The sequence below is a fragment of the Eucalyptus grandis genome, chromosome 11, assembly GCF_016545825.1.
Source record: "Eucalyptus grandis isolate ANBG69807.140 chromosome 11, ASM1654582v1, whole genome shotgun sequence".
Lineage (NCBI taxonomy): Eukaryota > Viridiplantae > Streptophyta > Magnoliopsida > Myrtales > Myrtaceae > Eucalyptus > Eucalyptus grandis.
This window is the reverse complement of record NC_052622.1, coordinates 28,972,861-28,986,980: the sequence shown is the minus strand read 5'-3', so window position 1 is coordinate 28,986,980 and position 14,120 is coordinate 28,972,861. Positions and strand designations below refer to the sequence as shown.

Below are 14,120 nucleotides of genomic sequence, written 5' to 3'. Positions count from 1 at the left end.
CTTATTAGGCTTCGGAAGTGGACAAGGGCAAAGCAGAACCAGCACATGAGAACCCGTGAACAATGGGCCGAAAAGCTAGCAGTCAACAACAAAGATGTTGAAAAGCGCTACATCAAAACCTATCGAGATGAGTGAGATAAGAACGGAAACAGTTACAGAAATCAGCACCAACAAGAATATCGATAAGGTAGAGCAATTATCAACAAGGAGCCAAAACTTTTTGGAAGATTTTAAAGATCGAAATGGTAACCGTCAAAGGGCAGTTACTCGTAAACTATCACTATAAATAACCAATGAGGTATCGGTATAAAAAATATTTTGCCAAAATCGGCAATCGAACATCTATTTTGTTTGCTACCAATTCCTTTATCACACTTTTACATTCAATCCTACTTTTCTTTTTCTCCTGTTTTCCTGCATTTACATTTGCCTATAGTTTAGACAAGTCGCTTCCTTTTCAAAACGACACAGAAACCATTTCAAACAATAAAGTTGAAACTTTACCCCTTCAGTGAAAGATATATGTTGAGGGAACTTTTCCCTAGCGAACGGTTACACACATAGCATTGACATTTGACAAGTCCAACCAGTGAACAAAGATCGGTGAAATTTGGTCAAATTCATGCTAACATAAGTAGATCATCCATGGTTATTATTATTTTTATTTTTTGTTAACTGCAATTTAGACATAAATTTAAGAGAAAGATTAGCCCAGGACCCTCTACTTCAGACACTTTAGTAACGATAGGGTTTGAACTCTCGACTTCTGTGATAAGGAAGAGAAATCACATCAACTGCGCTGCCTGGGGTTGAGTATCATCAATGGTTATTAATTCATTTAAATGTCTACTTCGTCATGGAGGTCATATTAGTTTAGTGCGGAGGTCAAGCGCTAGAAGACATCATGTTTGCTGTTCTTTGGTCGCGTTATGATAGTCAATGTCTAAAACAGTTATGTCGTGTTGGAAGGAGTCTTGTGTCGACAAGCGAACACTCTTGGTTCTCGGACCAAACCGAACTTATCGAATCAGATGTATACCTTTCGAAGAGTCACATTATCGTACTTAGAGAGGAGAGAGAGGGAGAGAGATGGGACATTGGAGCAGCAGGGGTGCACGTTGCAGGGGACTTGAGTGGTTCGTAATTCTTATCGGGTTGAGTTTGTCCGTGTATTGCTCTCGCGTGTTCTTCATATTGCAGACAATTACCGCGAAATTAGATAACCTCATGGTCCCGAATTATCCTTTCCTCCCCTTTTCTCAACATCACATTGGCGTCATTCTCCGATGGGGTTTCGCATGTATGTACGGAATAAGGCTAGACATGGTAGGGTCCTAAGATGGATGGGATTGCTCGTCGCCCCTCTTCTTAGTCTTATCCCTCGTCTTTATTGTCATACGTGCGCCCTATTTTCTGTTCTACTTATAATTTACTAGAAAGGGCCAATGTTTTGACTCTCTTTTTTTGGTAAGGAATGTATGGACCTTTTACACATTGGAAAGTGGAAAAATTATCTAAATTTTTTAAATATATTATACTTTTATCGATTGAGTAATAAACTTTTTAATTATGTCAATAAAATCTTAAATTTTTTATTAGAAGTTCTAAAACATTTTACTTCTTGTTAATTAAAAACATACATTCAATTTTAGTTGAAAATCACTGACACGAACGCTAATTTTCCTATGTGACATGACTATCGTTATCCGTTTACAAGTTTAAATAATATTTTTAAATTTTTATTAATTTTTTTCCTCTTTTTCTTTTCTTTTATCCTCTATTGGGCATTGTTAGGCCTCAGGCGAGGGCTACCCTTGCCTGGGCTAGCAAGGGATTAGGATTGCCCTTGCTAGTCCAAGTAAGGGCCGCCCTCTGGCAAGGGCCAAGCTTAGGCTGGTGAGGGTGACTCTTGCTCGATCTAGCGAACTGTTGCCTTCACTTGAGGTTAACAACCTCTATTTACCAAAAGGAAAAAACAACCTCTGCTACCATTGACAAGGCCCACAATGGCCGGCAAAGGGAAAAGGGGGAAAAAGTAAAGAAGGAAAAGATAAGAAAAGAAAAATAAAATAAATAAATAAATTCAAAAAATGTTAAATATTAATAAAATTGTCTATGTCAACACTAGTCGTACCACGTGAGATAAATTAGTCTGTATCAGCGAATTTCGACTAAAATTAATTGGATGAACTCAATTGACAAAATATGAAAATAATAATAACTCAATCAGCGTAAATAATTTGACCAACAAAATTAACATAAATAAAAAGTTTATGACCAAATTGGGAAAAGCATAATAAGTTTAAAACTTTTTAAATGATGTTCTCCAATGAAAATTAATAATTGTATTTCGCACATTCCCTATCTCCTCTTTCTTGCCAACCACTTGGCCACCGCCACTTCATTGTCAAAACCGCCCTATTACATACGTCATGCACTACAACATCTTTCAACGGTTTTTTTCCCTGCTCTCTCTCTCCTGCTCAATCTCGTCTATGAGAGAAAGAGAGAGAGCGGTGACACTTTCGAAAATATCAGTAAATTCGTGTAATGAACATTTGACAGTGTACTGGCGATTATAGCATATGGAAAGAAATATTTGAGTTACTTCCCCAGTACATAATACATGGATTAGAAAATTTGATATATTAGATGATATGGCAATTTAATTGTGCATTGAACATAACTATTTGTTTAAAGTCCGACTTAAGGTATTGCCTCACTTATATCATTTCTAAACTAGTCTTGATCTAGCATTTCTCAAAACATCATGCCATCAAGAAAGTGACCAAAATGGAACGAATTCTATAAAAGTAGATCCAAAACCTAGGGTATATAACTTTCTTTATAAAATATATTTATCTGGACATATACCTAATAATCAGTTCTGTTCAATTAATCTCTTATTTTGAGCCAAAAGCTTCCACTAAAGTAAATAAGTGGGGGGGACACTTTCTAGGTTTAATCACTATGATAAAAAAAAAACAAATTCTTTAATTATATTCCAAAGTTTGGTAGTGCAATCATATACATGTCATGATTGGATTCCAAGGTAATTGATACATAATGTTTGCATCTTCTATTAGTTCGTCTTTAGTTTAGTAGAGGCCTATCTCTTGTAATCATGGCTACCACAAGGCTCAAGAAGAAAAGTTCAAAAGAAGGTGAAGTCCCTTCCTAAAGCCACGACTCACTTCACTTTAGCATCTGGCTTTAAAACATAATGATGGTGATAATTACAGCCATCATGATCCTAATGATTAACACCAACAGATGCACCTCATAGACTATATAAAGATTTGATTGGATATGAAGATGCCAAACACTCCCAATATTGGAAATGGAGAAGAAGGATGCCAATGGCATCTCTGTGTTGTCGAATTCCGCAATCTTTGTCGGGTGGTGCCGCCCACGCCGGCGGCTGAGGAGGCGGAGGGGCAACACAATACGGCTCGGCAACAAGCGGCGTGGGTTCTGTCTGGGGACGCGGCCAGTGGTCCGGTGGGGAGTGGTGGCAAGCCCATTTCGGGTGTTGAAGAAGATTGTGATGCAGATAGCATGGAGTGGGAGATTGATCGACAATAGTATCTGGTCTCTACCCATTTTGCGCCCGCAACTGTTTCCCTTGTGTTGACTGCCAACGGCATTTCCGTTCTACTGTAAAATTTCCTCCCCTTCTTTCCCTCTCTATATTTGTATAATAATGGCACATCAAAACTGCATAATTAAGAAGTCACTCTGACAGTATTTTTCTATGCTTTAAGTTAATGCTTCAATCGATCAAAAAGACCTGCTGTGTCTTGACCTCTCTGCTGGGTGCAGGCTCATGGGTCTACACTGAATCTGCTGTTCTTGCACAATTTCGATTTTGTCATGGCCACACAGAATCAATGCAACACTGGTAATTATATATATACACAAATTTTTATGGTTGACAAATTAATTTGCACTATAGTATTAGGGAAACTAATCTCATCCACCTCGCAGATTAAATTATGGGAAGTAGAATCAAAAGCAGTGACGAAAGTGCAAAGTAAAAATAGTGTACACTTTGCTCAGAATTCTGTCGCAAACAAAAACACAGCTAACAATGGTACTATGCAACCCCAAAGATCTTACAACTTCATCTGGTTTTTCATGTCCCTGCAAAATGCACCTTATATACATATCAATCACCCGGCAGTACAAGCTACACCTCTTTCCAACAACAAAATGGAAGTAAGCTCTTGACAAACTATACAACTAGCACAAAATTATCCAGCCAGGGGACGTAAATGAAGCTGCAAATCTCACTAATGCGTCCAAACTAGCTTTTGGTAAAGTATGCAAATAGCGTCGGCTGTTTATCTTCATTACTCTTAACCTCTCTTTTCTTCTTCAATGGACTTGCTTGGGTCACATCTGTTTGGTACGTACCTTGATCTGGATCAGTTGAGAACTCCTCGTAGTCCCTTTTGACTTGGCCCTGTCCTGTTGCATCATCAAGATGTTTAGCAATGCCAGATTCATCAGCCGCTGATGAGAATTCATTGCAGTCTCCAACTTTAGGCTCTTTTTTAAAGCTTGCATGCACGTCCGTCTTGACAGAATCCTGATGAGAACTTTTCTCTTCTCCCTTAAATTCTTCTTCTTTCTTGATTTCCTTTCTTGTGAAAAATTTTGAAATGATATTTTTATCCTCTTTCTTCAGTTGGATCTGCAAAAAGTAACCAACATAAAACCAATAAGAAATCTAGTGACAAAAGAACAGATAAAAGGAAAAAGACATTCGGTTTTTTCTGTGAGGTTCTAGTCTGCTCTTGTGCAAAGACAATGTTACGTAGATAAAAATCTTCGCGGTATGCCGATGAGTGCAAGAGATCCTGTGGTCAGGGAGAGGAACAAGGATAGACTCTTCACTAGCTTGTTGAATAGTACGGCAATTTGACCACCTTTTTTAACATAAAGCGCCAGGACATCATCACCATCCGCAAAAAATATACCTCCATGTAATCAGTTATGAGTTGCTCATGGAAGCACATTCAGAAGCAACAAAAATGACTCAATTATCAGCAACTCCCTAAGACTATCCGCTAGGAAAAATAAACCAAAGGCATATACACATGAAGCAGCAAATACAAAGTTCATTTATGCCAACTTTCTAGTGCTCCATCCATGAAGTCTTGAAGGCCTTGTGTGCCATCCATCATGAGTATATTTCATAAATGAGACTGTTGTGTTACTGTCACAAATTAAGAAGATAAGCTAAGCTCAGCTTACCTCCTTAATGCATTCTGGTCCATCAAATGATGGCTTGCCCATAGCAGGTGTCACAGGGTACCAAACCTAAACAAAGAATTTCAATAAGCTGGGCGCATTATATGAGGCAGGTCTCATCCAATCTTTCCACAGTCACAAAGCTCTTACCAGATCTGGCTCTGCATATGGTTTAAGCACAGTATCAAATTTGGAAGAAGACAAGCCACCCAGCCATTTCTCAGTTGACTCCTTGTCACCTAAAATAACGGGCATCCTGTCTGCAGTGCAAGATTAGTGCAACTCTATTATACATGATCCCTCTCCTGTCTCAAAATCATTGTTGCATAATCCATGCCCCTACTGTATATTGTGTATCTCAGGCTAATTAATATAAACAGATGACAAGAAGAACTGCCATCTTGTTGCTCAACTTGTTATGAAATGTGATCAAGAAGGTGACTCTTAAGACCTTGAATGGGTAGTGAAAAAACCAAACATCAATGGACTAATTCCAGTGTAAATGATTCTAACCCTTGATTTTAAATCCTCCCATATCCTAGATTCCTACAATCTTAAACGGAAACCACAATTTCCAGCTGATCACAAAATCCTATCTTTCAAAAAGTATACATCTAAGCCCCTTCTGTAAAGCATGACCAATCACTTTTTTATGCTAGGTCTGGCACAGATAAAGCTTACTAATTATAATTTAAAAGTATACCTATATCACGGGAGCCATTGTAGAATATGAGAGATACCATGTGATTAGAGATAAGAAAGCTGAAACAAGAATTGTTTACCATGTAGCCACTGCAAAACTGGCGATGATGAAGTTGTGAGAATGGTAAAGGTGTAAATAATTTCACCTGCAGAAAAGCATTAGCTCGGTGATCTGGCTGTGAATCGTATGTCCATACAAAGTCATGCAGGTCTAATAATATTAAGTTAGCCTTTTCTGCCTTCTCTCCAGAGAGAGTAGAAAGAGAATTCAGACAAAATTTGATAACCTTCCAAAAAAAAGGGATATAATTCGAAGTATTTATTAAATTACTTGCTTGATTAAAAGTCTAAGATTACTCTCTCATTAGATTAAAAGAAATTATGATCTATATTATAAGTAGTAGTAATTATAAATATATTACCAAAATAAACTCGACAATTGGAAGCAGGACCAGCTAAAGCAAACCAAAAGTTAATGATTAACCATGGAAAACCCAAAGATTGTACATTACTGCGCCAAAATTCAAGCAAAGTAGCCTGGACATAGGAAGTAAATTTAAAAGAAAAACATACCACATAAAAGACGGAAAGGAAAGGATTTTCTCAATGAATCATTACACAGTACGACTGATATTTATATTTAACAGAGTAACAAACCTTCTGAGTTCTTCCACGAATCATACAGAGCAGCAAAAACAAGGGGACGACCATCCTTGAAATGAATGTAATATGGCTGCTTTTTGGATCCATCTTTTTTCCATTCATAGAATCTGTAAATTACATCCAAGTTGATTAACGCACTAAAGGATGCAGAGAACTCAAAAGAAGAAGCTAAGCACCAACAAGAGAAAAGAAAAACATACCACAATCAATGAAATTTTCAGTACCTATGACATGACCTCTAAAAGAGGCATGATGGAAGTTTGTAGCAAAACATAAATATGACATGTGCTCCAGAGAATAGACAGAAGTAGCAAAACATCAGATTAGATATGTGCATACCCTTCAACGGCCACAAGGCACCGGCATTTGGGAATGAGACGACGAAATGAAGCCTTTTCATTTATGGACTCTGACCGAGCATTGAACTGTGACAGACAGAAATGAGACATGATGGAAATTTGTACATGCAGAAAACCAAAGTGGACCAATAAGTTCTAACTTTATCCTAACTTAATTCTCGAAATCAAACAAACATTTCCAACAAAGAAAAAAAATCTGCATAACATCATTAAAGTCTACAAACTAATGCGGCATCACAGTAGTTCGAGCCGTAAAAAAAGGATTTGCATGCTATAGCTTCGTACCATCCTATAATAGTCAGGCTTCTCGTTCTTCTTGGTGAAACTGGGAATCAACCCCCACTTCATGCAGTGGACCACGTAATCATCGCCATCTGAATTCTCTTCTCTCCGCACCACCGGCAAATTCCATCCCGGCGAAAAATTATAACACGGGCGGTACCTAAGTGATATAGCACAGGTCCCAACACTTAGGGCACGCATGATAAAATTTATACATCACTATTTCTCTGTTAAAGTTTGAAACAAAAATGTTAGGTAACACAATTTGATTTTTCTATTTCTGGATCAGATTTCTATTCCAGAAATAAATTTAAAGAAAAAATCAAAAGTTAAATTTAACTTCTCAATTTCTGAAATAAAAATTGAGAAATCAATTTCTGACCAAAAACCAATTTCTGTTTCAAAAATTTTACCATGCGCATCCTTACTCACCAGCAAAAAAACACTTCCACCCAATGTTCGAGAACAAATGCAAACCTTAATATGCCGAAGAAGTTTCGGAGACTTGCTTTCAACGGAAAATTTTCAAAAAAATAAAAAAGATAAACAAGAAGAACGAGAAGAACAAGAAACGGCACCGCTTTGTTAATTAGACCATCGATTCCTGCTACCGCTGAAAAAGAAGAGCAGAAAACTAGGGAATAGCCCAATCGCGATTGAGGGAAGTAATTTCTCTGCAACCGAATATCGGGCGCACCTCCGGCGCTCTCAAGCCCACACAAATACCCTACACACGCTCACCGCACATGCACCGGAAAACCCAGAGAGAGAGAGAGAAGCGATACCGATCCAAGTCGATGGTACGAGAGGGTTGACCGCCGCGATGAGTGGCGCGAGGGATGTCGTCGGGCCTGAGGGTGCAACGAGTTCTTCCGCACATCTTCCCCCCCTTCCCTCTCTCTCTCTCTCCCCGTCGATTCTGCTATGAGGACGAGCGGGTGCGCCGTGAGCAGTTCCGAGCTGCGAAGTGAAAAGAGCGGGAAGAAGAAACGAGGGCGGTTCTGGTATGTGTCCATTCTCGAGGAGCGTGGAAACTTGACGAGAGCCGTTGGATTCGACCGGGTTCTCCGAGATGGGCGTCGTTCTTCCTCTCTGCTTTGCCTTTTCTTTTTTCTTTTCTTTTTCAATTTTTTTTAGTAAATATGAATGAATTATAAATACCCCCAAGTTTTTAGGGTTGTCGCAGATTGCCCACCCAATGTTTCAATATAGACAATTTGCCCTCCGAATTGAGCTCGGGTTGCAATGTATCCCTAGAGAGCGATTCCGACCAAATTACATCCAAAGCTTCGACCATGTGGCAACACGTGGCTTGTGAAGGACAATTTCGTCATATAAATACACACGCATATATATAAGTAGAAGAATAATTTTGAAATATACAGCATAAATTGGCATGTATCTAAGATTTCTATGAGGGTTTAATGTCGAACGCATTGCTATTAGTAATCTTGAATTATTATCTCTCTTAGTGACCTCTGTATTTTCTCACATATATAGGTAATAAATGACCAATTTGCCTTTCATAACAAGACATGTCTAGTCACGCGATCCAATGTGTGATAAATTTTTTGTTGGGGGCGCATTGGCGCAAATTTCATAATATGAGGGGGGCAAATTGAAAAAAAAAAAAGAATTGAGACGTCACTTTCCAGAATCCCAAAAATACTAGTAATTCCCCAAAATGAAGAAACCCGGACAAAACCCTCTGAACAAACAGTAACCTCCGGGCCTTGGAGAGCTTGCTCCAAACTTCTTCCATGCAATCCCTCGCGAAACGAATCCAAACCTTCGGCCGATGCCTCCCCGTCGCCGCCGCCGCCGACTCCCTCTGCTGGCCTCGACACTACGCCGTCCCGCCGCGGCGTCGGCCGAAGTCGCCGCCTCTCGCGCTCAAGAAGTCGGATGAGAAATCGGAGTGGTGGGTCGTGGACGGCGAGATGCACGAGATCGGGGACAACGTGCCTCCGCGCGAGCGCTTCGTGATCCCGAGGGACAACATCCCCAACAGGCGGCGGAAGCAGCTTAGGGACCAGTTCATGCGCCGCACTCGCCTCGTGCTCAAGGAGGCGGTCCGTACTGAAACTCAATTTGCTCTTCGAATTTTTAGTATTTGTGGGAAATGTGTCTATAGCTCCTTGTCTTCGCGCTGTGTGAAATGTCGATGGGACTGAGGCTTTGGATTTAGTGTTCAGCTTGAATGGCGGTTATATGTTACTTGCGACGTTGGGTTTTATGCAAATGATGTTTAGCTTTGTAGGTTACGTGGTCTCTAGCTCTTCAAATTATTACTTTCTTTTAACCATTTATTAAGGGTGTTTTGTTGAGTGTTGATTCAGTTTTTCTGCTTATAGTATTGATGTACAGAATTGTTTGCCTGTATTCTGTATTATGTCACAGCATTTGACTGAGATTAGAGGTGAACTCTCAGGAGGTTGAGTATTGGTGTATATGTCTGGACTGTGTGAACAGTCTGTGATAGAGAATTGAAAGACCCCACATTACTTTGTTTGAATCTCAACTATATGCTCTGAGTCAACTGTAGTGTTGAAAATTTGTTGTTTGGATTTTTTTTACTCGTTGCATTTTCTTTTTTGACTTGTGGTAATGATTCAGGAGCATGAACCTTGGTGCAAAAGGTATATGGAACTGTATAATGAGCTTAGAGAAAATTGGGAGAGGCTGTATTGGGATGAAGGGTATTCAAAGAAAATTGCCCAAGATCATGCAAATTATGAATCTGCTGAGGATGATGAACAAGATTTTTCCCCATACAGGTTGGGCAATGATATGCATGAAATTTTCTCCTTTTTAATAGATGCGGTTTATAGAACTTTTAGCCCCTAAATTGGAGACACAAATCATATAATGGGAAGTTTCTGTATAGCTGAATCATGAAAAGTAAAGCATAGCTTTTATTTCAGCTTTCAAGAGATAGTATGAACCAAATGTAACTGTGTTGTATATCTTTTTTATGTTTCAGGAGCAGGAGGTCTTATGTGGGCCAAGTGAAGGTACTGGTGTGGAATCAGAATTCTTGTCTTATTTACAGTATTACTTTTTTATCTGATGAAATCACCTTGGGATTGTATTATTATGATAGCAAATATGGTTACTTTCTTGCAACTTACAGTGCTGTCTCTGAATGATTTGTCAATAATCTATCCACATCCATTATATTACAAGGTATCTAAAAGACATGATTTTTCTGAATGCAGGAGCAAGGATTTGTAAGGAATGGACATCCTGATAAATGGGAAAGGGTTAACCAAATTCGAGATAAGTTTGAATATGATCGAGAAAGAAGAATGAGGGAGAAAGGTAATTTCATGTTTGACTTTCTGAATGATTCATCTTTGTCCATTGGTTTCACCAATCTATGGTCTGCTTGCCAGTGATATTTTTCTCGCAAGTTAACATGCATGTCTGCCACCAACTTCTATTGTTTGTGAGCTACGTGGTAACACATCAGCATGAATTTTTTAAGTTCCCATTTAAGAAGTCAAGCTACATGATCTGTCATATTTTCTTGACTGTGATGGGTCTGTAGGCTATTGAACTTCTGTGAATCTTGTGGTAGACCTTGTTTTCGATAGTTGATGGATTAGCTATACATGTAAAAGGATAGGGCTGATGTAATTTCTTGTTTTGAGTAAAGAGTTGATTGCATTGGCACATACATTCTTATCACATCGCCCAAGGCATCTGCACCTGGAATTGAAGGCTAGTGGGTTATGGAAACTAATATGGGTATCACCTGTTATCCCATTAATTATAAAATGTGGATCATGGTTTAGCTAGACAAAGGATAAGGCAGAGCATAATTTCTTTTTTTGAGAAATGAGCTGGTTGCATTGGACCAACATTATACCACAGCACCCTAGGCAGCTGTTCCTTGAATTACATAACGAGTGGTTTTATGCAAAATATTCTGGGTATCTACCTGTTATTTCATCCTTACAAAATGCAGTTGATAATGCAAAGCACTTTAAGTCACTATTTGCATTTAAACAAAATGATAAATTGCAAAACTGAGCTGAATAGCCAGTTTTACATTTTTATATTTTTTTTCAACATCAAATGGTTGAATGACCTCTCTGAATGGATCTGTAATTGTGGGCATGGACGGATCTGGTTGATTTTTATTGAAAGATTGAGTACTTGATCGAGGCTGCAAGATAAAAAGAGTGTTCCATTTTATTTTCCCAATGAGGATGAGCAAGTCATTTAGTAATTTTGTCTTTTATTTTAAGCCCCACCAGGTGATTCTCTCACATCTCACCTTCGTTAAGCAATATATATGTGCCAAGTATATTCCTGATTTGTAGCTTCCATTACCCATCATTTATATTTTCTTACATGCATGTAAATCTCCATCACTCTCTCGTCCCCAAAAAGCCAGTCCAATTAGATTTTGCAAACAAAATTGAAAATTTGAATCACAGCTTCCAAATTAACAGATTGAAATCAGGAGACCCAATGAATAGATTGAATTACTAAGTCTACTTGAATTCCAAGTTAAAACTTCGAATTTTATTCCTCATATTACCCATGGTTACAAAAGTAGGAATTCTTCTTATTTTTCTCATTCTATAACGACACACAGAAACACTTAAATTATCCTGGCTCTTAAGATTATGGACCAATTCTGATTAAGATGTTTTATCAAGTTAACAACTTTCTATTGTTCCATATTGGTATAAGTAAAATTGATGGTTTGATATTAAGTGGCAAGAAATTAGCTCTCAACCCATGATTAGCTAAATCAATGATTATTTTAAAATATTCAGTGAGTTAAGAATATTTAGGTTCGGGGTTTCTATAGTCAGGGGATCAATCCCTGAGTTACCTAGTTGTATCTACGGTTCAAATTCGCAACTCCCACACAAAGTGTCATAACGCACAAAATCAATAATTTGCATATTAGGACACTCATGGAAATACCACAAAAATGAACCTTGATTTCAATGAGGAACAATGGAAGATTGGTTTTGTGAGGGAACATAGTTGGGCCATCCCCCCCCCCCACCCTCCCTTCAAAAAAAAAAAAAAAAAGATTCTAATTCTAGATCCGTCCCTTTTTGTGGGAGTCATGTCTCTTAGTCCAATTTTATAGTCACATTCCCTTGGTTGTGATGTCATCAATCTGTGATTTGTCTACAGAATTGTTTATGAGTCTTTTTACTAAATATCACAAAATCTATGTATGTTTAAGTTCAATTTCATGCTTCCAGTTTTTTGTAAATGTTAGAAATGGTCTTTTATGCTAATTTTGCATATGGGTAGCTTTTACCTATGGCCGATTTGTATGGGGGCATTACCCCGTCAGTACCTTCTTAATGAAATCTCATTTATCACAAAAAATAATAATAATAAAAATAAAAATTATCTGGTCATATATAAGCATATTGTACCTATAAGAAACGTATGAGCTATATTTTCTGTTAATAGTTATTACTTGTCTTGACACACTCAAGCTTCAGCAGCAGCATGCTTTTAATGAGAATATACTGAAAATTTATCTTTTCCTGCATGATATAGATGCTTTTGATCATGTCTGTTGGTTCACTCTTTTCATTGATTAGTACCTCCTTCAACTTCTTTAGCTAGAAGATGAAAATTTTCTCCATATACTTCCTATTTTCTTATTCAAGCATTTCCCTAGATGTCAGATAGCTATGACATTGCAAATGTGATTGAATAGCTGTGTTCTTTGTCGATTTGCAGGAAAATGAATTATCTTTGTGAAGAAAATGAATGTACTTTATCAAGGAATTGAAAATGTTCTCATTGCAGATCTAGCTTAGGTTCCATCCTCATTTTTTAAACATGCAAAAGCAGTTGAATTTGAAGCAGTTGTGTGTAATATTCTAAAAGCCATAAGAAGATTGAGAAAAAAAAAATCGAACAAACAATATCAGGTGTCCTGGAATAATTTTCTATCTTTAGAGTAAATCATACAAACTACGTTATTGCAAATTCTAAAAGCTCACAAGGACAGTGGGTGGATGCTGTCCCATTTTCTTAGTGCATGCTGAAGGCAGCACTTAGATTGATGGCACTTTCTCGTCATTGGAATTTTCCTCGAGTTCTTGTAATTCAGGTTGCAATGGTGTATTGATGCGATTTCTCATGTATTTATGCATGCCGATTGCAGCATTTGCACCCATGAACGCAACACCTCCTTCGGATGATCAAGATGCAAGCTCCCGGTATCAGCCATTTGATGCTCAGAGATACTTTTCAGAAAGTGAAAGTGACTGATGGCTTCCACTAAAGTTCTGTATCTTGCCGGCTAAAAGTGGCATATCAGGCAAATATGTCCTTGACAAGTCACTGCATTCCCATGCCAGAACCGGTAAAAGCAGTGATTTGCGCGTCACTTTTCACTTGTGGTAGTTGACGAAGCCAACCTCAATGCAGATTCAGCAGAGCAGTTTGCACGGCATGCTCTGGGGGTGTGCTCAGAGGATCTGGACTGTTAACCATCTTTCTTCCCTTATACCTGTGTATGCGATTTGAGGAATATAATCATATGGTTCGGTGTAATTTTGTATCAGAATTGAGGACTTTATCTCTTTTATCATCTAGTTATTGCATTCCCACTGTGAATACAAAGAAGAGAGAGCTGGCCATTTGCTGTGAAAGTAAAGTGAAAAGGCTCTCTCTCTCTCTCTCTCAAATCAAAAGAGACCACGATCTCGGGACTTAACTGTTCTTAACTGCAAGTCCAATGGGATGATTGACTGAAATCCTTAGGTTTGCCTCCCGATTATTCATTGCTTTTGCTTTTGCTTTTGGTTTTTGGAAGTTCAATGCGTTGCTTTTGATTAGTTTCAACGTGAAATGCTATCAAAA

General features: G+C 38.3%; 2 protein-coding genes across 2 annotated transcripts; one reads left to right on the top strand and one right to left on the bottom strand.

Moving 5' to 3' along the window:
* Positions 1–4,034: 4,034 nt before the first annotated feature.
* Positions 4,035–8,318, bottom strand: LOC104425683 (abasic site processing protein YoqW). Its single transcript, XM_010038449.3, has 8 exons — positions 8,048–8,318; positions 7,266–7,422; positions 6,961–7,046; positions 6,616–6,728; positions 6,039–6,104; positions 5,407–5,516; positions 5,260–5,325; positions 4,035–4,696 (listed from the first exon to the last, which is right to left on the bottom strand). The coding sequence occupies exons 1-8, from the start codon at positions 8,140–8,142 to the stop codon at positions 4,307–4,309; spliced, it is 1,083 nt and encodes a 360-aa protein (XP_010036751.2). The 5' UTR covers positions 8,143–8,318; the 3' UTR covers positions 4,035–4,306.
* Positions 8,319–8,949: 631 nt separating this feature from the next.
* LOC104425682 lies at positions 8,950–13,909 on the top strand. Its single transcript, XM_010038448.2, has 5 exons — positions 8,950–9,334; positions 9,879–10,039; positions 10,246–10,276; positions 10,481–10,583; positions 13,420–13,909. Exons 1-5 carry the CDS (start codon positions 9,023–9,025, stop codon positions 13,524–13,526), a joined length of 714 nt encoding a protein of 237 aa, XP_010036750.1. The 5' UTR covers positions 8,950–9,022; the 3' UTR covers positions 13,527–13,909.
* The last annotated feature ends 211 nt before the right edge of the window (positions 13,910–14,120 follow it).

Excerpts from the sequence above, each read along its gene's own strand:
- LOC104425683 (XM_010038449.3), bottom strand. The coding sequence starts at position 8,142 with ATGTGCGGAAGAACTCGTTGCACCCTCAGGCCCGACGACATCCCTCGC. Across the intron at positions 7,047-7,265 it reads AGCCTGACTATTATAGGATG|TTCAATGCTCGGTCAGAGTC; the intron begins GTACGAAGCTAT and ends TGTCTGTCACAG. Across the intron at positions 5,517-6,038 it reads AGTTTTGCAGTGGCTACATG|ACAGGATGCCCGTTATTTTA; the intron begins GTAAACAATTCT and ends CTTGCACTGCAG.
- LOC104425682 (XM_010038448.2), top strand. The coding sequence starts at position 9,023 with ATGCAATCCCTCGCGAAACGAATCCAAACCTTCGGCCGATGCCTCCCC. Across the intron at positions 10,040-10,245 it reads CAAGATTTTTCCCCATACAG|GAGCAGGAGGTCTTATGTGG; the intron begins GTTGGGCAATGA and ends TTTATGTTTCAG. Across the intron at positions 10,277-10,480 it reads CTTATGTGGGCCAAGTGAAG|GAGCAAGGATTTGTAAGGAA; the intron begins GTACTGGTGTGG and ends TTCTGAATGCAG.